General features: G+C 34.1%; 1 protein-coding gene across 2 annotated transcripts in view; it reads left to right on the top strand.

Annotated features, from left to right (window-relative positions):
• LOC118197342 (uncharacterized) overlaps positions 1-27,418 on the top strand; it is a 100,583-nt gene that overhangs the window by 23,311 nt on the left and 49,854 nt on the right. For both annotated transcript variants that reach the window (XM_035368842.2, XM_035368841.2), the window contains exon 2: positions 4,842-5,317. In XM_035368842.2, coding sequence (XP_035224733.1) covers positions 4,842-5,317 — 476 coding nt within the window. The remainder of the gene's footprint in view (positions 1-4,841; positions 5,318-27,418) is intronic.

Here is a 27,418-nt window from a genome sequence, read left to right as displayed (position 1 = left end):
GTAAAAATTGTTTTTTAATTGTCTTAACTGTATTTGGTGTTTTATATTTTTCTATATTTTTCAATTTGTAATAAAAGATATTTTGAGGTTTTATGTATTTTTGCTTTGTCATGAAGTGAGAACTGAATCAATTGAATGAGAAATGCATCTTATAAAATTCAAGGAAATAAGTTTAAATAAAATGCAGGAAAAAAAAAAAAAGGCATGTAATTTAATATTCTGTACAAGGAAGTCATAAGTGTACACACCATATTTTTTAAATGTATAGAATACTCAAAGAAGAAATCTGTTCATTTATTAAAATATATTAGGGTTAGGAAAATAAAAGTTACTTTTATTTATTTATTTTTCTAAAAATACTCATTTGGAATGTTAGCAAACACCTCAAAATTTTTTAATGTCTGTTTCATTTTACAGAATCTATTTAATAACAACTAAAGTAAAAGGTTGTTAATTGGTAAGATATTAATAAGCAAATAGTTTAATAATGAAAGATGTTTCTTTAAAACTTATTCAAGTATAGCAAGTCCATATTTGCTTTTCTTTATAAAATGCATAAAAGTGAAATCCAAGCCAAACTTTCACTTTTATGCATTTTATCGTAGGATAGACAAGTCTTTGCTATTAAACACCTTGTGCTTATACATATATGTTGTGGGATTCAAAAGTTCGCGGACTGAGTGTATAACATAAAAATTTTTTACAGTAGTGCAACTACGAGAATGTTTTTGTGTTACTGCATTCTCCGCCTTTTCTAAAAGTGGTTTATCCCAAATCACGAGGTTGAAAGCTCGTGGCGACAGCATTTTTTGTAGACAGGTGCAACCGGTGATAGAAAGAAATGGCATCAGTTGAGCTGAGAATGAATATCAAATTTTGTATTCTCTTGGGAAAGAGTGCTACGGAGACTTTTGAAATGTTGAAAAATGTGTGGGGAAGTGAAATGTTATCGAGAATGCAAGCTTTTGAGTGGCATCGTTTCAGAGAAGGCAGGGAAAGTGCAAATATGAACACTGTGGTCGTCCGTGACTTCATGCACCCATGAAAATATCAAAAAGGTGTTTCTGACGGAACTTTTGAACAGGCAGCAAACAATTTGCCAAATACCAGAATCAGTTGGGATATCAGAGGCCATACGTCAGCGGATATTGACTTAGGTTCTTAACATGCATAGGGTGTGTCAACACATCGTTTACCACATGTTAAACATAGTCTAAAAGGGAATTTGAATGGAAATGGGGGGATCGGCTGTTAACAAAGATCTGTTCCTACTTGGCAGAATTGTTACTGGAGATGAGCAATGGTGTTTTTTGTACGACCCGCAAACCAAGAGGGCATCGGCCACATGGAAATCACTGCAGTCTCCATGGAAGCAGAAATTCCGTTAAGATCCCTCTAAAGGAAAAGTCATGCTAGAGGTATTCTTCGATATCCAGGGCATTGTGCATCTGGAATTTATCCCTGAAGGATGCACTGTGAACAAAGAACTCTACGTCGAAATCCTGTGCCTTTTGCGTGAGTCGATTCGAAAGAAGAGACCAAAAATGTGGGCTGAGCAGTCAGTGGGTGCTGTTGCATGACAATGCACCTTCTCACCGATCCCTACTCGTCAGTTGGCTATCTTGTGAAAAGGAAAACAACTTTTTGCTTTATCCTCCTTACTCACCTGCTCTCGCATACTGCGATGTCTTCTTATTTCCTGAACTGGCAAGACTCGGGGTCGTTGATTTCAGATGAAGTTAAATGTGCATCGCAGGCTAAGTTAAAAGGACATGGCCAAAAATAGATTCCAGACATGCTTCGATGAACTTTACGGATGTTGGCAAAAGTGTATTGTTGCACAAGAGTCATATTTCGAAGGAGGATGTTTCTGCAATTTAATTCATAATATTTTTTACGTTATAGACTCAGTCCGAGAACTTTTGAATCCTATCTCGTATACATCTCCTTATTAAGGGTATTCTGAAATATCTGTTTTGTATTTTTAGGTATTTTATGTTTGTAGTAAACTGTATTTATACATTGTTGCAGTCATCATTGATCTATACCTGTACTGTATCCTTAATCATACAGTGGTATAGATACTGGTCACCAAAACTAAAGGATAATGATAGAAGTAAAACGTAATTGATGCTTAGTGAAAAATTATTAATAGAAATTTATACAAAAATATTAGTTAACATATTACAATACTTGACAGTTGATTATTTGCAAAATAAAGAAATTAAAACTAAATTTATAGAAATTGGAAAATGATGGACAAATTAAGCCAACTCTTGTGGAAAAGTTTTTTGTTTACTATGGTGTATGGTCACCTCAGACAGATATGCATACTCACATCTTGATTTCATAGACTTGTTAGTCAAGGTCTTGTGAAATTGCATGCCACTCATTTAAAAGTGTGTTTTTCAGCTCGTGCAGGGTCTAGAGAATTCGGTGGGGGGGGGCTGAAATTCAGTGCCTTAAGGCCAACACTTATGCTTAGATGGGTGAGTAAGGTGGCCAGTCCATTTGAGTGATATCTTCTGTTTGCAATATTCTGACACTACATATACTTGATAAGGACATGCATTGTCATCTATTCCTAAAAACTTTGAGCCAACAGTACCTCTAAAGTCCTGATTACATTATGTTTCATTTACGAGAGACTTGACATCGAAAGAGACAATTCTCAGAACCCGCACATTTCCAGGAAACCCACATAGCTAGGTTATTTTCACTTATTACAAAGACTTGAACGCCAAACAGTAATCGATTATTGCTCAGATTGGAATCACATTATCCTTCAGATGCAGAACTCTCGTCTGATTAGATGTTCTCTACGGACAGAACTGCAGGCGAAACATTTTCAGCAACGTTTAAAAAAATTCCGTGTAGCCAGTACATTGTTTCCGTAGCTAGATGGGACACTTTTTTTTTTTTCCCCCCTAGGAATCCTCCCGTTTAAACCAATACTACCAGAATCTCGTTTCTCAGAAAAGTCCGCAAAGAAAAATTTCTCAGAAAAGCAGGGACCGTCGCTGTATCTGATAACCTCTTTAGCAGTCTAACATAGAATTTCTGTAACGTTGTTCACATATCTCAGCAGTTACAGAATCTTCTTGAAATATATGCTGCTTGGTGTGGCCATTTGTCATGATTTCTCCCCAAACCATTAAATCGTAGTTGCTGGCACGAGATATTTCATGATCAACGGACAGCAAGTGTCGTATTCTTTCCTCACTTCAAATCAAAACTCATCTAGAATCACTGTTCAGGCTATATCTGGACTTGTCGGTAAGCAATACTCAGGCCTAGTCATCTTGGCTTCATTGAACATGTCAATAGAACAAGTTTAAATGGACGCCTCTGGAAGCTGGAGGAGCGAGTGGGACACAAACCATTGGGTTTCTCACATGCAGTCCAACCTCGTTAAGCCTTCATATAGCAGTAGAACAGCTAATTTGAGTTCCTGTGCCAAACTGTAGGTATAAAACCAAACTTCTCATAGTTGCTTCGTGGTTTCTTCTAGCCAACAATGACAGAAAACAGTCTTCTGATGCAGTTATTGCTCTTGGTCACCCTGCACCAGGCTGTGTATCAACTTATCAAGTACTTAAAAAGTGGCTCAAAACTCTTGATAGGACACTGTGAGGGTTTTTCAAGTCTTGGACAGCATCCACTTGTGTTTGACCTCCTTTTGATTCTACCAGTTAATGATCCGTTTTGACCTTTGCTTAAAATGATGGCTTTGAGCCATGACTACTGAATACTGATCACTCTCAGAAACTTGATTCACTTTAAACAACATTCCAGATCGGAATTCCAACATGTGTCCACTGTAGTCACCGAATTTGCATATTTCCGGCATTGTCAGTCACAGAATTTGCATATTTTGTTGTTGCCACATTGTCATTGACTGAATTTGTATATTTCTGGTCTTAATGCATGTACAGAAGTGCAATTTTTTGGTAAATTTTATTTAATTAATATAAATAATTATAGCATTGGGTACTAGATGCAACATTAACATAGTGAGCATATTTTATCTCATTATCCTTTCATTTTGATGACCAGTGTAATATTTTTATATACCGTCTGTCCAGATTTATTTCTGCAGATTTCTGCAGTCCCTTATTTCTGCATTTTAAATAAAGTACATATTTTATTTACATTTGTAGCAAATACACATTGTAATTTTATAGTTTACAAATTTCAAAAATAAAAACTTCATAATTGTTGTTGGTAAGTAGCTGATATATTCATCTTTTTTCTCATACCCCCCCCAATTATCGGCCATTTTTAGTTATTGTATTAAAGTGTAGATTTCATTCATTTGACTTAATATTTGTTGTTAAATGCAACTGCATATGTTGTATTTCATGTAGTTGATATAGTCATTAACCCTTTTGATCCAACTTTTGCATGATTAAAATTTATTTATGAAAATTAGTTTAATGTTAACATACTAAAGTGTAATATGAGTTTAAAGTTCTTAACTTTTCCAGTTTTCTGGAAATCTCCCGATCATATTGTGAACTGGGATTGTTTGTCCCAGTCGTATGTGATATTGTGATGATAAACTTGCACTGCATATGAATAAATAATAAAAAAGTGCAACCTGACATATTTGGCAAATAGGCCAGGTTTCTTTAGTCATGTATTTGTTCCCTAATTCCTTTAAAACGCTGCAATTATAAAAACCCATTTAAAAGTTGTTTTATTTACCCAATAGAGAATGAAATTTAATTTCTGGGATGTGTGTTCCCATTAGGAGCGAAAGGGTTAATTTAATGTTAAAAGTAACTGCAAATGTGAAAAACTGCCATTTTGATTAATTATTTTACCTTGAATCTTTGCAGATGGACTCCCATTTAGGCATCAGAATATGTCTCTCTCCACTGAATATGATTATCAGCAGGCTATGGCACAGCATGTTGCTGCTGTCAATGCAGCAAACAGTTCTTCAGTTCATTCAGCCATGGCTCAGATTCCCACACTGCCTGCAGCTCTTAACCTCACAGTGAACTCTGTTAATCAAGGCTATTCAGCTTCTGGTTTAGGCTCATCGTTAGGCAACAGTAATGCTGCCTATCACTATTCTTATGGATCTCTAGGATCTTCAGGGGGTGGTAGTGGTAGTGGTAATAGTGTTGTTGGACAGCATCATGTTGGACATGTAGGTCATCATCATCATGCAGGTGGTGGAAAATCAAAAAAGAAATATAAACTTAATAAAGATGGTATTCCACCTCCAAAAAGAGCAACTACTGCATATATTCATTTTACACAATGGTACAGAGAAGAACTGAAGCGAAGTGGAAGAGAAATACCTAAAGTAAGTGCTATTTTATAATACTAAATAGAGAAGTGTAATTCTTTGTAACTAAAGAAAATTTTTTATTAATTATACATTTAATATGGTGAATATTTTCATTGCGGTTGTCTGTGTAAATTAGCCTGTATTTTATAAGACTATAAAAAAGCATCGTTATTACAATTTTCAAGATGGCAGATTCCGAACTGGAGGGAGACTGTCAAATCTGTATTAAAATGGCCATAACATAACAATAGTGGCACTTCCTTCTTATGAACAGAAGGAAAAGAGCTTAGGCAGTGTTACCCATTGCTCTTCCTCCATTTGATACAAAGATTTTAAATAGTAATTCCCATGAAAGGTAAATAATAAATAAGTAGATAAGATCCCAAACTGACATCAAATATATAGTAGCAAAAGATCCCATCCCTAAATTCAGGATGTCGGTTAAATCATTAAAACTTCCCAATTGGATGAAGAACCAATTCAATCCCTCCCAAACCACCAAATGCAAACTCTTGACCAACCAAGAGTGCGATAGCAAGTCTTTAAAAAAAATAAATAAATAAATAAGGAGGGCAGAGGTACTTTCTTAAGCCAAGTGGCCAGGTAGTGTATAAGAATTTGATATCTATTTTTTAAATTATATTCCAAAGCACAGCTATGAGAGGGCAATCCCTAAATTGTTAAAAAAAAAAAAAAAAACTCGCAGGGCGTCTTAATGCTTGTTTCTTGTGGTTTCAAATTCACCTTATCTGTAGGTGTTTAGTATAATCCATCAGGAACTCTATTATGCCAGAGAGCCCCTTAAATAGAAGTGCCTGATTGAAGCTGATATAGGAAAACCATTAAAATGGCCATCAAAATGTTCTAATTTTTCTATAAAACTATGGTGTTGAGCATAATAAGTAAATCAGAGTTGCATTTTCAGTTTATTACAGCAAAAACTTATTTTAATGTAAAATTAGTTAGTTTCTGAAACATTTAATTCTTTTTACATATGGTTTAGCATTCCTTCATTCAATGGTGAGCGGTAAAGTCGCTGAACACTGGTAGTTCGGTCCGAGGTTCGAATCCCGCAAACGGACTGGCTGCATGGGCTTTTTCGTGGTTTTCCCCATGTGTAACATGTATACGAGTCAGTTTCCTAAGAAAGTCTTCCACGAAGGCATCCCTCCCCTTAGGCAGATAGCCCTAGTGTGCTTAGCGATAATTAAATACACCACACACCACCTTCATTTCCTGTCTGTGTACTGTTGTACAGATTTGTGTTCAGATGGTGCTCATGGCCATAGAACAAAATTGGCTCTGTGCATTGTGTTTCTACATAGTATCATATTTAAAAATGTGTATGGCATTTGTGTGGTGTCATCTTAATTTTTTATTGAATGAAATGAGTAAAATATGCTTTTGAGTTACCATCAGCATAATTTATTCCATTTTAAAATATTTTAGTGTATATGATATTTATTTAATAATTAGTTGCTTGTTTTTAAATTGAACTGAGAAGAATTGCATTCAAAATTGCTGCCATCAGGATTGTTAAAATTGATTGCAGGGAAATGCTTTTTGCATTTACTTGAAAAGAAAAAAAAAAAAAAGGTAATTACAAATTTGACTTGTTTTTAGTTCGTTTAAGTGCTAATTCTTTTTCAGTGTAATCTAAACAATTTAAATCTTAGTGAGAAAGATTTTAGCTAAGCATAATTTGTGTTTTTGTATTCATCCACTGTTGTTATTGAAATTTTGGGTAGATAAACTGCACTTTATATGTGTTTAAAAGTTGAAAATTTAGATCTGTGGCATATCTACTGGAGCACCATATCAGAAGGAATTTTTTTTCCCTCTATCTTTGAAAACTTCTAGTATACATTGTAAGTTATAGTGGAATGGTTAAAATAAGAGTTGTGGGTTGGTAAAATTCACTGTGTCCTTTTAGCCTGATACAAGCACACAGGTTGCACTTATGCATTGGTCTGTGTTTTCCGATGGCTATGTTATTTTTAATGGCCCATTCAAGATTTTACTTCCCCAAGTTTTTACACGTGTCTCGTTACTTTGCGAATTTCTTATTGCTTACTTGTTGCGGTACTTATTTTATCATTCGTGCTTGTTGAATTTTTAAAATTGTTATTTTTATTATGGATGCTATTTAAAAACAGTTATACATCTGCTTTTAAGCCTTTCAGTGAAGAAAGCAATAGAAATTAGAAGTCTCACCACAACTAGAGAATATCAAGGTGAGGAGGGATGCATTCACCAGTGGAAATCTGAACAAAAATGAGAGAAAATGCCTAAGAGTAGAAGATCTTGTCAGCCTGCCATAACCTGGCCTGTTTTGGAAGACAATTTAGAGAAATAGACAACAGAGCAGAGAGAAAAGGGATTACCAGTGTCAACAGTTAGAATTCACCATCAAGCAAAAGTAATTTCTCAACAAATGGACATTAAAATATTTACTTGTGGACCTAATTGGTTTTCCAGATTTGTGAAATGAAAGAAATTATCTGTTAGGAGCAAAACAACAGTGAAGCTCCCTGTGGACTGGCTTGAGAAAAAGATAGCATTTTTGGACTACACATTGAAGAAAATTGAAGAATTAAATTTAAATAGACTGCAAATAATTAATATGGATGATGTGCTTGTAATTTAGTTATTACTATATTTAGTGTTATTTACTATTCCTGAATTGCGGGGAGCTATTGGACAAATGAAATGTAAAAAAAAGTCAAGGCCCAGACAATATCCATATTGAATTTTTAAAGAATTTTGGCGAAAACACCCTGAATATCCTCCTGAAGCTGTATAATAAGAGTTGGAACTCGAGTGTTCCTGCTGCGTGGAAAAAGACCATCTTGATCCCAATTCTTAAAAAGAACAAACCACAGCAGGATTTGGACAGCTATAGACCAATTGCTTTAACTAGTGTGTTATCTAAGATAATGGAGAGAATAATTGTTTCCTGTCTTAAGTGGTACTTGGAAACCAATGGCTTAATATCTTTGAAACAAGCGGGATTTATAAATTACCATTCTACAAGTCAACAAGTCGTATTCTTAAGGCAGTCAATTAAAGATGCACTTGATGAACGAAATTCGGCACTGGCTGTTTGCATATATTTTCAAGCAGTTTATGATAACGTTTAGAGGTTAAAGGCTGTTCAAAATCTTCAGACATTTGGTGTTGGCAGAAAAATGTTCCTTTGGGTAAAACATTTCTTGACCCAACGTTTTTGTGCTACTCGTTATGGCATCAGCACTTCAAAATATAAACAAGTTGAAACAGGGCACAGTTATTAGCTCGCGGTTTTTCTCTCTCAACAGACAACACTTTACTTCTAGACTAATGTATGAGAAGTCGGTGTTGCAGCAGACAAATGGTGCCTCTTATCTTGTCTGCATTTTTGACAAGCGCTTAACCTGGAGATAGCATGCAGAGCATGTAGTTGCTAAGGCAGAGCATAGATTACCTATCCTTAAATGCTTAGCAGGTGTTAAATGGGGTTGTGGTAGAGAGACTCGTAATCGACGTATAAAATGTATATTCGACCAATACTAAATTTTGCTGTGAGATATAGATCTCGGCTACGCGAGATGTGATACAACGTCTGAAGGTATTCCAAAATCAGGCACTGTGCATTATAACCAGGGCTGTTAAAACGACTCCAATTTTGGCAATGCAGTTGGTATCGGCAAACCAACCAGTGACAAACTGATTCAGAAAAATGCTTTTATCCTTTTCCAGAGACTTATTCGTCTACCAAGTAACCCTCATTGGAGGAATTATAATTATAATAAACAACAAAATCTGAAGACACACAAAAAAGGCTTTCTACAGTGTGTCTCTCGCCTAGAACAAGTACAATAAGAACACTAAAACCGGCACTGCTGTTTTTGCTAAATTCTTTGGATTATAGCCTCTTTGATGTGCTGTTGGACCTGGAAATTAAAGTAGATAAGAAGGAAATGAGTCCAGAGCAAATAAGAACTATAGCTTTGGAAACAATTGAGTAACGTTTTCCGGCTGAGGAATGGATATACGGATGGCTCTTTGACCGATAGGATCCAGGGGGCTGGAGCTGAAGTTTTTGGCAAGCTTTTCAATTTCTACATACCTATAGGAGCTTACTCCACTCACTTTGATAGAGAACTGAAAGCCATTCATGTAGCTCTCCAACAATTATCACTGAGACAGAGCTCGTTCAGGAGGGCTGTTGTACTGTCTGATTTGACTCAGCAATACAGGCCATCTTCTGTTACCAAGAGTGTAAGAACATATCCATTCAGCAGTGTCAGGAAGTGATAAAAGAACTTTCCCACAAGACATCTTTTCAATGGGTACCTTCACACTGCGGTATTTATGGGAACGAGATGGCTGATATGCTTGCGAAAAAGGGGGCTACAGTTCTCCAAAAGCCAAAAACAAGTGCAAGCTTCCATTCCATTAAGATCGCTAACATATCAAAAGACTTTTAGAGATTTTGCCACTCAAGGCTTGTAAGGGCAAGCCTTGAAGTGTTCTCTCAACGAACCCAGCTTTTGTTTCTGACCACCCGTGAACAGTTGTGGTTGCATCTTTTAGACTATTGACAGGACATAACTGTCTACAGAATCGTTTATTTCGCATTGGACTAGCTGATTCACCATTGTGTGTTTTATGTAATAGTGGACGGCAGAACAATCGGACGAATGTGAAGCACTGACAAATTTTTCTTCTAGATTTCAGCGCTATTGGCAAACAAGGAGTTTAATGGCCTAACGGCCATTGTAACTGGCATTTGACAAATAAATTGTGCTGTCAATGAAGTGCAGTTAACTCCTTTGGTAATTTTCAAAATAAAAAACTAGAAAAGAAACTTCTGTAGAGGTGTCATCATGTGTGCCAACACAGAAAGATGGATTTGTGAAGTAGTAATACTGCTTTGGCTGAGAGAAATTTATCAAAAAAGGAATTCTGGATTTAGTGCAATATATATATTACATACTGTAAAATCTATAGCAAAAAAACTTAGCAGCTATATCTTAGTGACACCATGTCGGGTACATGTACTTTCTGCTGAACTACTTGATTTTGGTTGTAATCGGTCGCCCCAAAAGTATGTAAATATAAATACACCCTCCCACTCTGTTACTCAGTGAGCTCTCTTTTATATATATATATTCTTATATGTTGGTAAATTGTGCATTTTTTTCTTTAAAAATGATTGAATTATGTTGTTCTTATCTTCCAGTTAAGGTATTATGCCTTTAGTTAATCTGCATGCAATAGTTGTAGAATTATCAATAATTTAAAAGTTAGTGCGACTAAGCTTAATTTCTTTTTAAAACTATAGCAGCCATATTTGCTTACATTTGAAACTTAGCAGAATAGTGAATTAAGTCTTTCTGCACCTTCAGTGCCTTTTTGCTGAGTGGGGGACCAAAGCAGAACTTTTAGTTTTGTACACAGAAAAATCTGCCTTTGCTTGTTTTTGCATAGAAACTGTAATTTTAATTGTAAAAAATTTTTTAACTGTGTTAACTATTTATTTTTTAATGTTTTTCTATATCTTTTAATTTTTAATGAAGATATTTTGAGGATTTTATATATTTTTCCTTTGCCAAGAAGTGAGAACTGAATTAATTGAAGTAGAAATAATGGGTGGCGATAATTAAACTGACAGTGCTCACAGTGTTCTATAGCATGATCTATTTGCCAGAATGATGCCACATTTTGTAGGAAGATTAAACAAGACGGGGGACGAAGGATTCCACGGAAAAAAAAGTAGTTCCAAAAGTCACCGCTAGGGGAATATTTGGCGCTGTGTAATAGAAAATAGAGTCTTAACAAATGCAAATCAATACCGAAATTACCTTTTATTTTGCATTCAAATGAGGTTCAGTGTGGCTGCTGTTGTTGTGGAACACATATTGCATTCTGTGCACAGTATGCACAACAGCAGAAAGTAACATGTCTGCACGAATTGCCTGTCAGGGTTATGTTCTCATAGATGAATGGTACATATCTCATAGAAGAATCGGCTAATGACTCTGTTGTGAATTTCTGTCGTAGCATCTGTTGCATCCATACAGCAACGTGTGGAGGGGCTCCATCTTGCATGAAAATGATTTACCCCAGGCATTGTCTTTGCTGAAGTGCCAGAATGACAAAGCTGTTCAACATGTGGCGATATTTCTCTCCGGTAACAGAACAGGTTTCCGGTCGTGTTGGCAAATGTTCTCATAGAAGAATGGACCTACGATAAATTCCGCTGCGAACCCACACCAGTTACCTTTGGTGAACGTAAGGGAATTGCTGTGACTGCATGTGGTGATTTGTCATCCCAAGTTCAGCAGTTCTGGGTATTCACAGTTCCATTCAGGTAAAAGTGGGCCTCGTCTACCCATAAGATCATCCATCACGGCCAAGCCTCATCCACCTCCATTCTGGCAAGAAAGGTGAGAGCAAAAGTCAATCGCTTATCATGGTCGGGGTACAGTAACTCCTGTACACTGCTAATCTTGTACGGATAGAAGTTGATAATATTTCCTAAAATTTCCATACCGTACTGTAAGGCATATCCATGTTCCATAAGGCATATCCATAATAAAAGGTAATTTTATTCCGTATTAATTTGCATTTGTTAACACTCTATTTTCCATTACAGAGCGCCAAATATTCCCCTAGTGGTGACTTTTGGAACTAATTTTTTTCGCTGAATCCTTCGTCCCCCGTCTTGTTTAATCTTCCTACAAAATGTGGCGTCATTCTCGCAGATAGATCGCACTACGGAACACTGTGATGAGCACTGTCAGTTTAATTATGGCCACCCGGTATATCTCTAATTGAGTTCAAGGAAATAAGTTTAAATGAAATGCATGAAGAAATGCATATAATTTAATATTCCATGTAAGGAGTCATGTGGTGTACACATCAGATTTTTTTCCAGGAAATTAACAGTTGACATGTGGCCTTTTTTTTTTTTTTTTTAAATGCAGATCTGCTGATTGATGGCTGTGTGGGTAAAGACAAAGTATTTCATAATTTAAAATATGTGAAATTGATCTTAGTATTTTTCTCCACTTTGTTTATTTTTATCTGGTTATAATGAAAATTTTCTGCCAAAAAATGTTAATAAGGTAAGAAAAAAAACATGAGCAGCACCTTTAGTGCGGGCCATACTCACCTCCCAAATCTATGATTTTCTGTCAGTGTTTTGGTAGATTTTCAAAACCTTCAGCCCAGAAACTTTGTCCAAAAACAGATCATTCTCATTTTAGATGTCCTGTGCAGAATGGAAGATAGCATTAACAAGATGTAGCTGCAGATGTGAAAAAAAGGTAGAAGTCCGAAGGAGCGATGGCGGGTCTATATGGTGGGTGTGTCAGAAGATCCTATTCGAGTCTGTACAGAGTTCAGCCGATGAATGCTGACACGTGGTCTTGCATTATCTTGATTGAACATGACCTTTTTTTTGCAGGAACTTAATTCCACGTTTTTCCATGACAGCAGTGCCAACACGGCCAGCATCTTGCTATATACTGTACTGTCGAGGGTTTTATCTTCTTCCAAATACTCTCTGTGGATAATACCATCACTATTCCACCAGATACAAAGCATTATCTTTTTGTTAGTCAAATTGCGCTTTGCGATGCTGTCGACAGGCTTACTGGTTTCAGACCTACTCCTTTTTCAGCCTGTCTTGTTGAAGTAAATCCAATTTTCATCACACGTGACAGTCCAGTTCAGAATTTTGTCCCTGTGTTGATATTCGAGCAGATTAGTGCAGGCTCGAACATGTCTGCCCTATCTGCTTGAGTCAGCTCATGCAGCATCCAGCAATCTGATCTTGTACATCAAGTTTATGCAATGCATAACACAATTAATGGACATGTCACTAATGTCTAACTCCTTAGCAAGCTCTTGAGTGGTTGCATACTGATCTTTTTCCATAAGTTCTCTCAAGCGGTCCTCATCAACAGCAGTAGGCTGGCCAGAGTGCTCTGCTGCTTGAATATCATAGTCCTTGTTTTTAAACTTCATTGTGTACCAAACCTTCACTGTGTCGTATGATACAACATAGTACCTAAAGCTGTACACATGATATAGTGGCATTCTGTAGCTGACTTTTTGCAACAGAACTGGAAGTAAATGATGGTTCTAATTTGGTAGCGTGGTAGTTTGATTTCAGTTGATTTCGGACACCTTGTACTTAATGATTATGATAATGATATTCTCAGGGTTCGTACGGTCCTTAAGAGTCCTTAAAAGTCCTTAAGTTTTTTGGAATTGATTTTTGGTCCTTAAAAGTCCTTAATTTCGACCAAAATCGGCAGAAGGTCCTTAATTTTAATCATATGAAATTTCTGTCTGTTTTTATGACTGCCATTTGAGTGTGAATTAGCAGTTCCTGGAACCCTGGAACTCTACACAGAGCTACGACACTAACTCCAACAGATAGAGTCTAACTAACTTTCAAAACTTGCCAGCTGGGCTCACATCAGGCCTTTCAGTTTTGTTCTGATCAGCAGGTCTTTCTCTAGGCAAGGAGCAGCGGTGACAACAGCCAGTCTTTTGTTATAAATCATTCTAATTATGATTTTACTTCTTATTTTAACCTATGACGCTTGACATAAAATCTACCTACTATTTACTAAACCTCTAGATTGAGCAAGTAATGAGACATAAAAAAAAAAATCAACATGGAACTAACTATTAGTAAAACGTAAATAAAATGTCAGTAATCTTCTTTCAAATATGCAAACTATCATAAGTGTGAAATATTTAATGCTATTTGATAATTTTCGTAAAGTATGTTATATGCTTAAACTTATTAATAATTAAGTTATGTTTAATAATAATGCATCCTAATTACGTATCTATTTTATTTTTGGATGGTATTACATGAGTGAAATTCAGGCATAGATAATATTTTTAATTGAATTTATTAATTTGTTATTTGCTCATAGGTCCTTAATTTTTTTCATTAATGGTCCTTAAAAGTACTTAATTTCCCTGTGTAGAAATGTGTACGAACCTTGATTCTTAATCAAATTTCACAACACAGTGTGCTAAAGCAAGTCTTCTTCTTTCAAATGCCAAAAATCATTTGACAAAATAGAAATTAACATGCTTAGCGAACTGTTTGCGCAGACTATATTTGCGGTGGCGGGAACTCACTAAAACCCGATAATTTGCTGTTTTATGAAAACTGGCAACAATCGTAAATCCTTTTCTTTAAAGAACTTTACTTAAAAAATCTTTCTTTAGAATCTTTGAATCATGTTTTAAAATTTTTTTCGGAACTACTCCTTGTACATGCCCTCGTTAGGATACAAATTTCTCGCCAAACGCTTTTACTGAGAAACTCCATGGGGTATTACTACAGGGTATCCATATTATTGTGCAAATTTTTTGTCTACATTTCTAAGCCATTTTTCATGTCTACATTTTTTTTTTCATGTCTACATTTTTAAGCCTAAAGTGTGTGCAAAAACATGGTTTTTGCACAATCAAAAACTATGTTTTTAAAACACAATTTACGTCAAAAATTTGAAACATGATAGCAAAAACAAAGTTTCTGAACAAAAATATTTGACAAGAATCTATGTACACAGCGATCTGTTTTAACTTTAAAAAAAAATCAAAGAATTGCACAATTTATTAAGTGTAGGAATCTAGGAATTATGCACACCTCTCTAAAATAAACTAACATAACAACAATAAATTTCAAATAATACCATGTACACAGTGTTGTAAAATAAAAATCCGGGAATTGCACAATCTATTCATCGCACACAAATCAACAAAATAAATTAAAATAACTAAAATGAATTATAAACAATTTAAAAAGGAACAATAACGACAGAAATTCATAGCATAAAAACAATGAACATTCTACAAAATAAGAACATTGATAAAATAAAATGCACTTACCATTCTGAATGCTTCTTTAAAGAGCAGAAATATCAATTTCAAACAAACACACTCGTGAACAAGAGACTCGTTAACAACTCCAACATCGTACCTTTTAATACAGTCAAAAGTCGTTAATTCGGACACCCATAATCCGGAATGATCTATAATCCGGACCTCAAAGCTACAAACTTTCTGTGCATGAGCACAGGCGTTTACGAGAGCGCGTAAGACCCTTACGGCTGCGAATATGTTTGTGCGCATGCGCGTTTAATGTGTAACGGAGTTATACACTAAGCTAAAGTTATCTAATTCAGTTAATGTTGCAGATTGCGTTGTTCCTTAATCTTCGAAATGGATCCGGCTTATTATTTTTTGCAGACTGTTAGAGCAATTTTATAAAAGTAAGCTTGAACTTTTGATTATGTCAAATAGAATTTCCGATATATATTTACTACAAAGCGAAAGTATGTTTTGAAATCCGAAATCTGTTTATCAATTTCACGCTGCTCTGGGGCAGAGGGGGGGGGGCAGAAACGTCATTATTAGATTATTATAGATTAGAAAGATTATGTCAAATAGAATTTCCGATATATATTTGCTAATATGTAATTTGTATCTACAAAGCGAAAGTATGTTTTAAAATCCGAAATCTGTTTATCAATTTCACGCTGGGGATTGGAAGTTGATCTGTCAGCACTATCCTTATCTTCAGGGCAGATGTTTTTATTTTATTTGGTTTATAATTCCGTACTATGTGTAATATTTCATTTCGATGTACTCCGTCTTTGATATGATTTAAATCAAGTTCTTCCTCATTATAATTCGCTTCGGATAGTGAAGAAAGTGACCCAGAGGTTATTGAAAACGAAAACATTTCGATTGAAACATTTTGATTGACAAATTAGTCCGTATTCTCAACACAGCAATTATAGGACTTGAACAGCGGAACTTTGTAACTAAACAAGAAATTATGTCTGTTTAATAGAATTAAAGAGAAAGTATTATCACATGAAACGAAGCAAATTACATTGAAAGAAATGTTTAATAAAGCAAACAAATAAATATTAAGCTTTTTCTTTTTGTAAATTTTGATACCCTTTAGATCATAATTGTTCTTTATTTCATAAATTACGGTTTCATATTTTTAATTTTGTAATTTCTGCATGCCATCTTACCAGATTTAAACTGATGATCTATAATCCGGAATCGCCGAAGTCCCGACGAGTCCGGATTAACGACTTTTGACTGTACTAATTTTACCTTGCACCACAATCCAATACACACTACTGAAATTTTGCCAACACGTTTTTCATTGCAACATAAGCCATTTTAAAACACCCACCAAATCAACCAACCACCAAATAAAATCACTACAGCAAAAGCAAGTTTCTATGTCAAAATGTTTGCCATACAAACAACATAGTGCCAAAAACCATCATCGCAGAACACACAATTGCACCAAAATCCAGTGCAGAACACATATTGCCACATTTAGCGTCTTGAGGGTGTATATAAGAGTAGTATCTTTTTTTTCTAATTTTTGATGATAATGAATGGATATTTTTTTTACTGTGGTCATTTAAATCAGCCCAATATTAAATAAACCCAATAAACCTATTGTGACAACATTTTTCCATTTTTATCTGGATAAATGTTTCTCATAAAGAATTCTGATGCACGTTCTGTGTTGTTATATATGTTGTGGGGAAACACGATGCACATTATATTTTTAGACTTAAGATTCAAATCAATTTTAATTATTTGTTTATTGTTGACCCTGAGAATTATAATGATTTTGCAACCATCTTTTGATTTTTTCCTTCGATGGATATGTATTTGGAATAATTTTTCCAGTTGAAGCCAAACATTGATGTTTTTCCTTTCTTGTTGATAATGTTACCTACTGTGGCATTAGATATTAAAAATCTGTTGCTAGATACAAATAAATTTCTTCAGAAAGAGCACTAACATAACCTTCCAACCATTGCTTCTTTAACCCTTTCACGACGGCACATCTTTAAGGCGCTCGTGCGGGATGGAAGGGAATCGAAGGCAGTCACTGTACAGGATGAGGGTTTTGCATCGCTAAGCCTAATTTTATAAAAAAAAATAAAGTTTCACTTCTAGCATTGTAATTTTTGGTGGTATTTTAGATTATTACTTGAGCTCTTATATATATTAAAATTAGCATTTAATAACCTTTTTTTCTTTATTTTACATGAAAATATATTTTAAAAATTGCATATCTTGTAAAATAATTTTTGGAAGCACTATTCAAATTATTCCAAAGTTTTAATTGATAAAAATCCATCAATAAAGTTTAAAATTAATAAAACAACACAATGAAGACTATTTACAGGAAGAAGTAACAAAATTTAAAATGAAGACTGAGTGTGGTAAATCTCGAAGCACGGAGAAGTATCACTTTCTAATTCTTAGTAAAAGTATCACTTTCTAACACTTTAGAAAAGGAATCATCACTCTCATCTGTGTTAGTAGATGGTTCATTAACCATATGAGTGTATTCTTCCTTTGAAAAATAGCGCCTTCACGCCATAATAGACTAGAGGTGAGACTTTCCGAAATAAAAAGAGAACCCGAAATATGTCTGAAGGCAATGCAAAACATAACAGAGTTCCACATAGTAACCCTAAAAGACCATATATGGTAGAGGGAAAAAATAGAATAAAAAAAGGAATTTGATATAAATCAAAGACATGCGAATGTTTATATTAGCACGTGGCCATTTAAAGAGCCCACCTTGTTTACGCTCCCCCCTACACCTTTGCAACAGTTGATGAGTAAAATACCAAAGTCAGGCAGAATATATCAAACTCAAGGTCAGGAACCTAAAACTGTGTTCATTTCAAAAGTAATGGGCATAGGATGCCATCTAGTGGTCTTCAGAAAAACGTTCCCGCTTAAATGCATGACCCGTCCTCTAAATGCAATTTCTAGTGATGTGTGGATGGGACGCCTCGGCTCTAAGACACGTTCTTAGGGAATACCCATCCTGAAAGGGTTAAAAGTGCTATTTTGCATGAAAACAAAACTGTCGTATAGCAGACAATAATTTATGCTTTTAAAAACATAAGTTAAAAAAAATTCTGAGCAGATGATTATTTTTTATAGCAAAGCAAAATCATCTAAAAAGTATGCGAAACAGCCTCTGTATAAGCAGTATACAAATGCCAAAAAAAAGTTCAATAACTATGTTTTTCCTCCTCTTAGAATTTGCTGTGAATAATGGGTTTACAATTTAGATTAATATAAATTATTCCAGGCAAAAGATGAAAACGAATATAATTCTGAGCTTGAGTCTGTGGAAGGTTTACCCAAGGTATGCATCCATGGTCCTTTACAGTCAATTCGATGTGTTTCTTCTCATTGATATGTGAATAAATGGAGATTAATAGTATTAAATACTTGATATTGGTAGTGAGAAGGGGAGAGGGATATTAGCAACTATATTCAAAATACATGGTAAATATCAAACTTGTAAACATGAAATACAAGTTCACTGTCATGCCAACTTTTAATTCATGTCTTGCACTTTTAATAAAGAAAAATTGGCATTGGTTTAATCTGAATTTAGCTTAAAAAAGGCCCTTTTCAGGGCCAGCATGTTGCATGAAATAGAAAGCTTTTGCTATCTAACCTAATACATTTATGTCTTGGTATGAAAGTAGTAAACCCTTAACAGGATATTTCTTTTTTATGTTTCATGCTTTTAACATTCTTGTTATTGTAAACTTGAAAAAAAAATTAGTTTCTTTTACTTGTACTTCATTATCAGACTGTTAGCATTCTTACTGTTTGAATGAATATAAATGTTAATACTCGTGCATACCCATGGACATTCAACCGATTCAGAATGGAAGGCTAAGGAGACTTGTTTTATCTCCCTTTTTTATTTGGTGAGGAGGGGATTTTTAAGTGTCAAAAGGGCAGATCTGGGAAAATTTTAAATTATCACACACATTAAGTTACAAATTATTTAATAAGATTTATATATTTTTTCAGAGATAATTTTAACGCCTCTGAGAGCGTATTTCATGCTTTGAAAATTGAAAATACGCTTTAAAAAACTAGCCAGGTGTATTTTCACGCATTGAATTTTAACAAAGGTTTAACTTTAATGCATAGCACTCCACCGAAATCAACAAACAATTTTTTTTTGCTACTCAAAACACCACCAACACATTTTTACTTGACTACGACTACTCCGCGACAAAGAATATAGGCGCGGCGCCGTGCTGACTCAGCTTCCACGGCCCAGAGGGTAGAAGAAAGAAGCTAATGAAATTGAAGTTTCATTGTATATTTATGAGCACTGATTCCATCACGTATTCGATATTACTGGATGGTCATTCAAATAGTAGAATTGGTTATCGACACACGTGGTTTGGGAGTTCGGTGGTGAAATTTCACATTACGAGCTGGAAAAATCTTTTGCATTCTTTTCAGAAAATTGAAGGCGAAGTAAAAGCATATATAAAGGTAATTAAGTTTTTTAAAATTTTTCTAGCACAATTTCTACTATGCCTTTAAATTATTTTTATGCTTATAGTGTTTGCATATTTAGTTCTTTCATTATTCTGCGCTTATCAGGAAAAAAGTTGAAATTTTACCAAGAACTACCAGTACAAAAGTAAAATTTTAATTCCAGTCTTCTTTTTTAAAAAATCATGTAAACGTACAGCGCAAGTCTGGGTGTTTTATTGCTATCTTTTCCTTTAAAAAAAAAAAATATATATATATATATATCACGTCTTTCGGTTTAAAAATATGAATCGCATCGATAATTGTCGGCTGTGAGAAATAGACATCTCCTTGCGATCTTCTAGTGGGCAAATTGGGATTTAACGTTCTGCTTATATGAAATTAATTCGTTTAAGAGGCCCCCTATGCAAAAATCGATAGTTAGCTGACCTCTATCTATTCAAAAATATGTATTTTGCGTAAATTTTGCGATTTTACCGATTTTTGGGCAAAAATAATTATTTTTTCGGATTCTACAAATAATGCTGTAAATACTCTTGCTTTCTTGAAATATTCTGTGGGAGAGAAATATAATTTTTATTATTGTTTTAATTTGATGGCACAAGATCGCCAAACTCATTACTGATTTTAAACTAAATGTCGCTCTTAAAACAATTTTAATTGGTATTTGTGCTTATAAGATAAATTCCTTTCATATAAAAATTAATATTTTAAGCGAAATTAAGATCGCATATGAAGAAAATTTTAAATTTAAGAAATTCCATACAGTCTGTAAAACGAAACGAAAGTTTCTACAAGTGATCAGCTTTTAGGAGAAGCACATCAAATATATTTTTTAGTTTCTAACTAACTAATTTTTTAAAACTATTTAACTTAATAGGGTGTTCCCCTTGAGACCAAAGCAATTATTCCAGGAGACAAATTAATTTAAATTTTAAATATGAGTTCTAAATCCACCAAGGAGTTTTTTTTTTATAAAAAAGCCATCAAGCCAGGTGTCAACCAGCTCAAAACCGTCAGCTAAGAAACCAAAGATTGATGAACAACCAGAAGAAACTACTTCTAAACATGATAAGTTTTTAAGTAAGTGGCTTAAAGAATTTCCTTGGGTCCTCTTCAATAAAGAGGAAAATGTTTTATAAAACATGTCAATCTGTCAATATGAAGAATGACGTGGGTGTGATAGGTTCATCATGTTTCCAGAAAAGTACTCTGTCTCGCCACGAAAAAACTACGGAACACGGGCTTTCTTTAAATGCCAAGAAAGATGCTAAAGCTCTTGAAAATATCATCGAAAAGGAAAAATCTACAGCAACAGATGGCCATTTGGCAGTGTTCAAAATTGTTTACACTTTTGGAAAAGAACTTCCTTTAACAAAAATTAAGCCTTTATTGATGCTTATGAAATCCTGTGGAAATGAGACTGAAAGAGACTCACTTGAATTTATCTCAAAATTCAATTACATACATAACTAAAGCTCTTTCGGAAGTATTAGAATCAAATTTGGATGAGGATGTTTCACAAAGCTCCCATATTTCTTTAATGATAGATGAATCAACAGATATTTCAGTTGACCTTAAGTTAATTAGATATATTAAATATTTTAAAAACAATGAAAGTCAGAACAGTCTTTGGGCAAATTTAAAACTATCGGGTGAATGCAATGCAGATATACTGAAAGAAATAATAAAGTTTCTCAACGAAAAAAGTACCATTATCAAAACAGATGGTGCTGCTGTTATGATGGGAAAAAACAATGGACTTGGCAAAAAATTTCATTATGTGATACCTGGTTTGTTGCACTCTAGCTCACCAATTAGCTTTAGCTGTTTCCCAAGATGCTGATGGAATATCCCTGTTTCAAAGCTGCCAGAGAATTTTAGGTTCATTGTATGCTTATTTTCACACGTTCAATATTAAGATTGAAAAGCTGAAATTGATGCCAGCGGTGTTAAATGAGCCATACATAACTCTCAAAGACATACATGCTGTTCGTTGGTTGTCATTTACATGCTGTTCGTTGGTTGTCACTTTCATGCTGTTCGTTGGTTGTCACTTGGGAATGCAGTTGATGCATATCATATCAGTTATGATGCTGTGATCCTTGCCCTGACAGACATAATTGCAAACAGAAAAAACAAGCAATCCTGTGGACAAGGGCTCACGACTACTTAAACAATGCTCACAATTTTCATTTGCAGCCACCTTGTCATTTTTGAGAGATGTGTTACTGATTATGAACAAAGTCAGTGGAATTTTTTAGAGCAATGATCTGGTCTTCGTGTTGGTTAACAGTCTAGAATCAACTATTTATCAAAAAAGGAGTGATTAAATGAAAAAGGAGGAAGGTCATAGCACTCATCTAAAGAAATTTTTAAGTCTGCTCTTAATAATGGGTGTTATCGAGTTCAAGATATTAAATTATCTGTTTCTACTAAATCTTTAAATGATTTCATGAGTGCTAAAAATGCTTTTTTGAGTGCACTGATAGAGAATGATCTTTTGCAGGATTTTGATGTTTTGTTGAATCCCTCTTGTGTTACAACAGAATCATCAAGATTGGAGTCCCTAGATAATGTTATTAAACATTATTATAGGCCAGATTCTACTTTGGTTTTTGGGTGTTTCAGCAGAAGAGTTAAAGCAAGAGCACCTTGAAGTAGAGTGTTTTTATGCATGCTACAGAGAATTCAAATTTAAACAGTTTGCCAATTTGTGATCAATTCTCATCAAGTTTAGATGGTGAACTCTTATATCCAGGATTTACAGCCCTGGCACAAATAGCCAATAACTATACCTTTGTCAACGGCTAAGTGAATGAGGATCAAATTAAATAAGAGAAATAGATTGGGGGGAAAGCAACTGGGAATTCTAATGAGAATATCTGAGCAAGGCCCAGATTTCAGAGAACAAAGGGGAAATGTTTTTTGTGATTTTAATTTTGAAAGAGCAGTAACCTTGTAGAAAAATTAAAGGAGATTAGAATTGTAATGTAACTAAGGAAAAATTTTTTTTGTTACTTGAATTTTGAAAGAGCTGTGATATTGTAAGGAAATTAGGGGGAAAAGAGATTAAAATTTTAATGTAACCAAGAATAAATGTTTTTTGTAACTTTAATTTTGAAAGAGTTTTGATATTGTAAGGAAATCAGCTGTAACATTGTGGAAAAATCAGAAGAAAAGGATAATAAATTTGTAATATTAAATAAATATTTCATTTAGAACATTTAATGTAAAATAAATTTTTATTTATAATGTTTAATATTTTCTACTAGTACTTAACATATGCTATAATTGTCAAAAACCGAAATAGTATCTCATTTTTTTTCCGTTTCTTTTTTTCCATTAAAAAAGTATTTTTTTAAATAGAAAATTTGCCTCTGTATATGTAGTTTATGCTATTTCCATATTTCACTCCTCATAAAAAAAGTCGAGTATTTTTACTCTTCCAAAAAAATCCTAGGAATAACACTGTATATTTTTTCAAAAAGATTATAATAAGTTATTTTTAGTTAGTTCATTTTAGTTATTTTATTGTTTGCTATAACTCACAAGTCAATAAATATTTATATTTCTAGAAAAATGACAAGAATTACATTTCAATGTCTGTCAGATAACAAAAGGAGCTCATATCAAACATTTTTGAGGAGCACATTTAAAACTTGCTTATATGACCTCTGCACATATGTACATTTTTAATGAATATATTTATTATATTTTGCATAGTACATCTATGAAATTGGGGCATTCATATTCACTTATACTGTAACTCAGACTGACATGGGATCCAGATCTTGCATGGATACCACACGTAATGGACATCAAGAATCAGATGCTAAGAATTGCATAAAAACTTTGGCAATTCAAAGCTGTTGTGTGGGCCTTGAATCCACAGTTATAAAACATCTACACAACAGCTGCTGAAAAAAATCATAACCTATGCAGCGCCAGCCCAGTCAACACCATAGAATGGTAAAATATCTTCTAAGCATTCAAAGACTGCTTGCCATTCATATTACACAAACCTGTTGTACAACTTCTATAGCTGCAACACATATCCTAGCAGGACTCACGTTGCTGCATATACAAACAAAAATAGTTATACTACAGACTGTTTTCCATTTATGAAAACAAATGCAGTTCCATGAAATGTGGATCCATCCACCTTCATGCATAAGAAACATCAAGCAACAAGCTGCTCATTCACTGGCTGTTAGAGGAGTTAAATCTGCAAGAGTAGAAGTATACATCTGCAACTACAGCCTACTGCTTCCAGTGCTATATTTCTACACTACAAAGCCAGTTTCTATAATAGCTTTTTAGTGCTATAATGCCAAACTAAATCCCATCTAAAATTCGCGTACTATCAGTAACATTCAAAAGGACTCGGTGCTTCGGACACCTTAATTTCCTTTTCCATTGGATAAAGGACTTGGGGGGGGGAGAGGTAAAGGAAATGAGTGAATGGATTCATTGGAAAGGAGGCAGCCTGAAACATCAGATTGAATTTGCAACTTCTGCGTCTACCATATTGTCATCTCAAAAGAGTCATTAATAATTTGGCTAAAGTGAAATGGCAAGACAAATTGGACCATGCGCCATGAGGCAGTCACACCTATTTATTCTTTTCCATAGTCAGCATTAAAAGATGTACTTCCACTGCTCATCGAACATGCTTATTACAGATCCTGACCCATTTCCAGTCTATTTTTATAAATGATGCCTAAGCAATATGGATTAGTGTATTTTCAGTAGCACGGGGACTCTTAAAATATTACCAAATGGGTTGCCCATTGTCATCCAGCCACCATCTCAGTTTTCCAGCAATACAAATGACAGAATCCCATACTGATGCTATATCATTAAACAAAAGGCACTCATCATAAGGCTATCCTACATATCCAGGCTGTATGTGGGCTGGATCTGTGTGATGTCACTTAATTTCTCTTTTTTTTTTCGCAGTCACACAGTGCATCCTCATAGCAATGCAGTTTTTTTTTAACATCATTTCCATCCTTTGTATTCCTTACCAAACCACAACATAAAGCGGATTCTAGTGCAAGATTACACCTAACTGTCCAATATCATGGTAAAGTACTGGGGTCCCCTACTAATGTTATATGTTGCTTAAGAGTATTCTGAAAGTAATTTCACTGGTGGATATTGGATTCAAACAAAAGAATTCTACATTCGGCTAAAAAAATTCTGTCGTTTATGCCTTTTCCTCGTCATTTTGTTTTCCCTTGTACTTTTAATTAATTGGCTATAAAAATGATTGTTGGTATTCAGTAAATATTAAATTGATTCTGTTAAGGTGTGAGGTATATCTTGGTTGATTAGTTATATGCAACAATCCAAATATAATATAAAAATTTAAAAATAGGAGAAATGTAAACAAAATTCAAACATGCATAATCTATAATTTGCAAGATCGTTGGTGTGCTGATTATCAGAATTCTGTCCTGTCAAAGATTAACATGCATTATTTGTCCCATTATCAATATTCTCTTTCCTCATTTGTCTTAAATATGTAATTCATTAAAAGTATTTTCTTAAAACATAATTGCATTAACCTTCCTCTGCTGTATCTGGTGCTATATAAATCAACAAATCGTTCTTGAACTACAGCATCAGAATTATTTATATTTTTTACTAAAAATCTTATCTATCAGTAATTACCGAAAAATATTTTGCTTTTTAGTAGACTTTTTTATTTTAAAAGTTATAGCCTAAGTACTTCTGTGTGTTGCCTGTTGGAAAACTGTAACAATGTGAAAAAATTGTCTGAAATTATTAAAATTGGATGCACTCATCATGCCTCTCACATTACTTTATTGTGTTAAAATTCGTACAAATTAGCCCAGAAGAAACATTACCTGTGAAAATCTGCAGTTGCGTGTTATTAAAGAAAGAACTTCAACACCACCATCATTATCTATGTCACAGTTACAAAGCTTCAGTATTTATGGCCACATTTTGATATTAATTTTACCACTTGAAAATTGGGAAGGGGAAAGTATGTGGTGTAAGCATTTTCTGAAGAGATGAATAATAAATGATAAACAGCACATTAAAAAGCAGGCATCAAAACACAATATTATTTTTATTATATGTATTTAAAGAGACTTATCAGTTTCAATAATATTCATTATGCTCACATAAAATACTCCTATATGTGCATGCATTTTACATTGTTGCCATAAACAAGAAGTTTCTAAACTGTATGCTGAAAGAACTAGGATATGCAAGTAAATATGCTTGCGATGTCTTTGTATATAGATATACTGTATACAGATATATACACACACAGTATATATACACAGTACAGTATATATATATGTATATATATAGTTAATGTAAGAAAAGCTTATGAACAAAACAAAAAGGACCTGTGAGGTCAAGAATTTTGCGCATTGAGCTGCAAAATTTGAAATAAAATTAAAAAGTAATTCTTCAAGCTATAACTAGGATCTTTACTATGTGTTTATACTTTTTGCAAAGGAATGAAGTATCACTTTATTCGTAGGCTGCAGGATGAACCATGATTTTAGCTTAATTGTATATTTTATATCATATATTGTCTCAGCTAATTAGAAGTTTACTTTTATATCATTTTCAGTTATCTTGCATCAGATGGATATCTTAACCCTCTCCACATATAAGATTTTAGGTGTGCTTGGTATAGGCACATTTAAAAAATTCCCTCTGTACACACAGAAAAATTGAAAGAAAAAGAATTTATAGGTTACTCTGAACCTTCATTATTTATACTAGATGGCAACACAACACAAACCAGTCCATAAATTTTAGCCATGTTTAATTTTTAAAAGCCCTCATTTTTTAAAGAAATCTTCCAGATTTTTTTTTTTTTTTTTCTTTTTAGGATGTAAAAAGAACTGTTTGAAAAGAAATTTCTATGTTATTTTCTTGGCTGTATGCTAATCTCTTTATTCTATATTAGTTAAAAATTTTTACCTTCAAATCTTGCTTAAAATTAAACGGTGAACATCTTGTGTGTCACAATAGAAAGGTGGGTCCACACCTGTGTTTCATTTCCTTCTTTCTTTTTTTCTTCCTTTTTTTGGAGGAGGGAGGGGAGGTTTGGGTTATCAACTAAGAAATTGTTGCATTGTTTTTCAGAAGGTCAAAGGTAATTTTAACAGTTAGTTCTTAGGTTTTTCACTACAGTTCTCTCTTTTTTTCTTTCACTTTCATTGAAAGAAATTTTCTTAGCTCTATGTTTTGATAGTTTTGAGTTGTAGATGTTTATTTTATTAAATTTAATTTTATAGTTTTTATTTTCTGCTACCTAGATGGTTTAGTGGTTAGGGGAGCCTGACTGCAACACTGAAAGGCCCGGAGAAGGCATGGATGTGAAAATTGTGTCCCCCTTCATGAAAGGCAATGGTGGCCCCATCTGTCAGGTGCCTCCATAATAGAGACCACCAATCTGGCTTTAGAGTAGCTGATGCCGATATAAGCAAGTGCTCGCCATTAAAGAAAAAAAAAAGTTAATATTTTCTAATTGTAGATATAATATTAGTTTTTTTTTTCCCTTCCGATTTTTAAGTATTTTGCAAATGGAATGGAGAGAGCTGACCATTTTTGAAGCATTCAATGACACGAATTGTCATCAGGTAGTGAATCTGATACGGATCTCAGTACATTTCAAAACCTGCAATGTTGGGTTTTGCTTTTCAAAGGTGGTGTCACTTTCTTCAA

This window comes from Stegodyphus dumicola, chromosome 9 (assembly GCF_044657685.1).
Source record: "Stegodyphus dumicola isolate Sdum_Otavi_A_Nest chromosome 9, ASM4465768v1".
NCBI lineage: Eukaryota > Metazoa > Arthropoda > Arachnida > Araneae > Eresidae > Stegodyphus > Stegodyphus dumicola.
The sequence above is the reverse complement of the archived record's forward strand: the minus strand, read 5'-3'. Positions and strand labels throughout refer to the sequence as shown.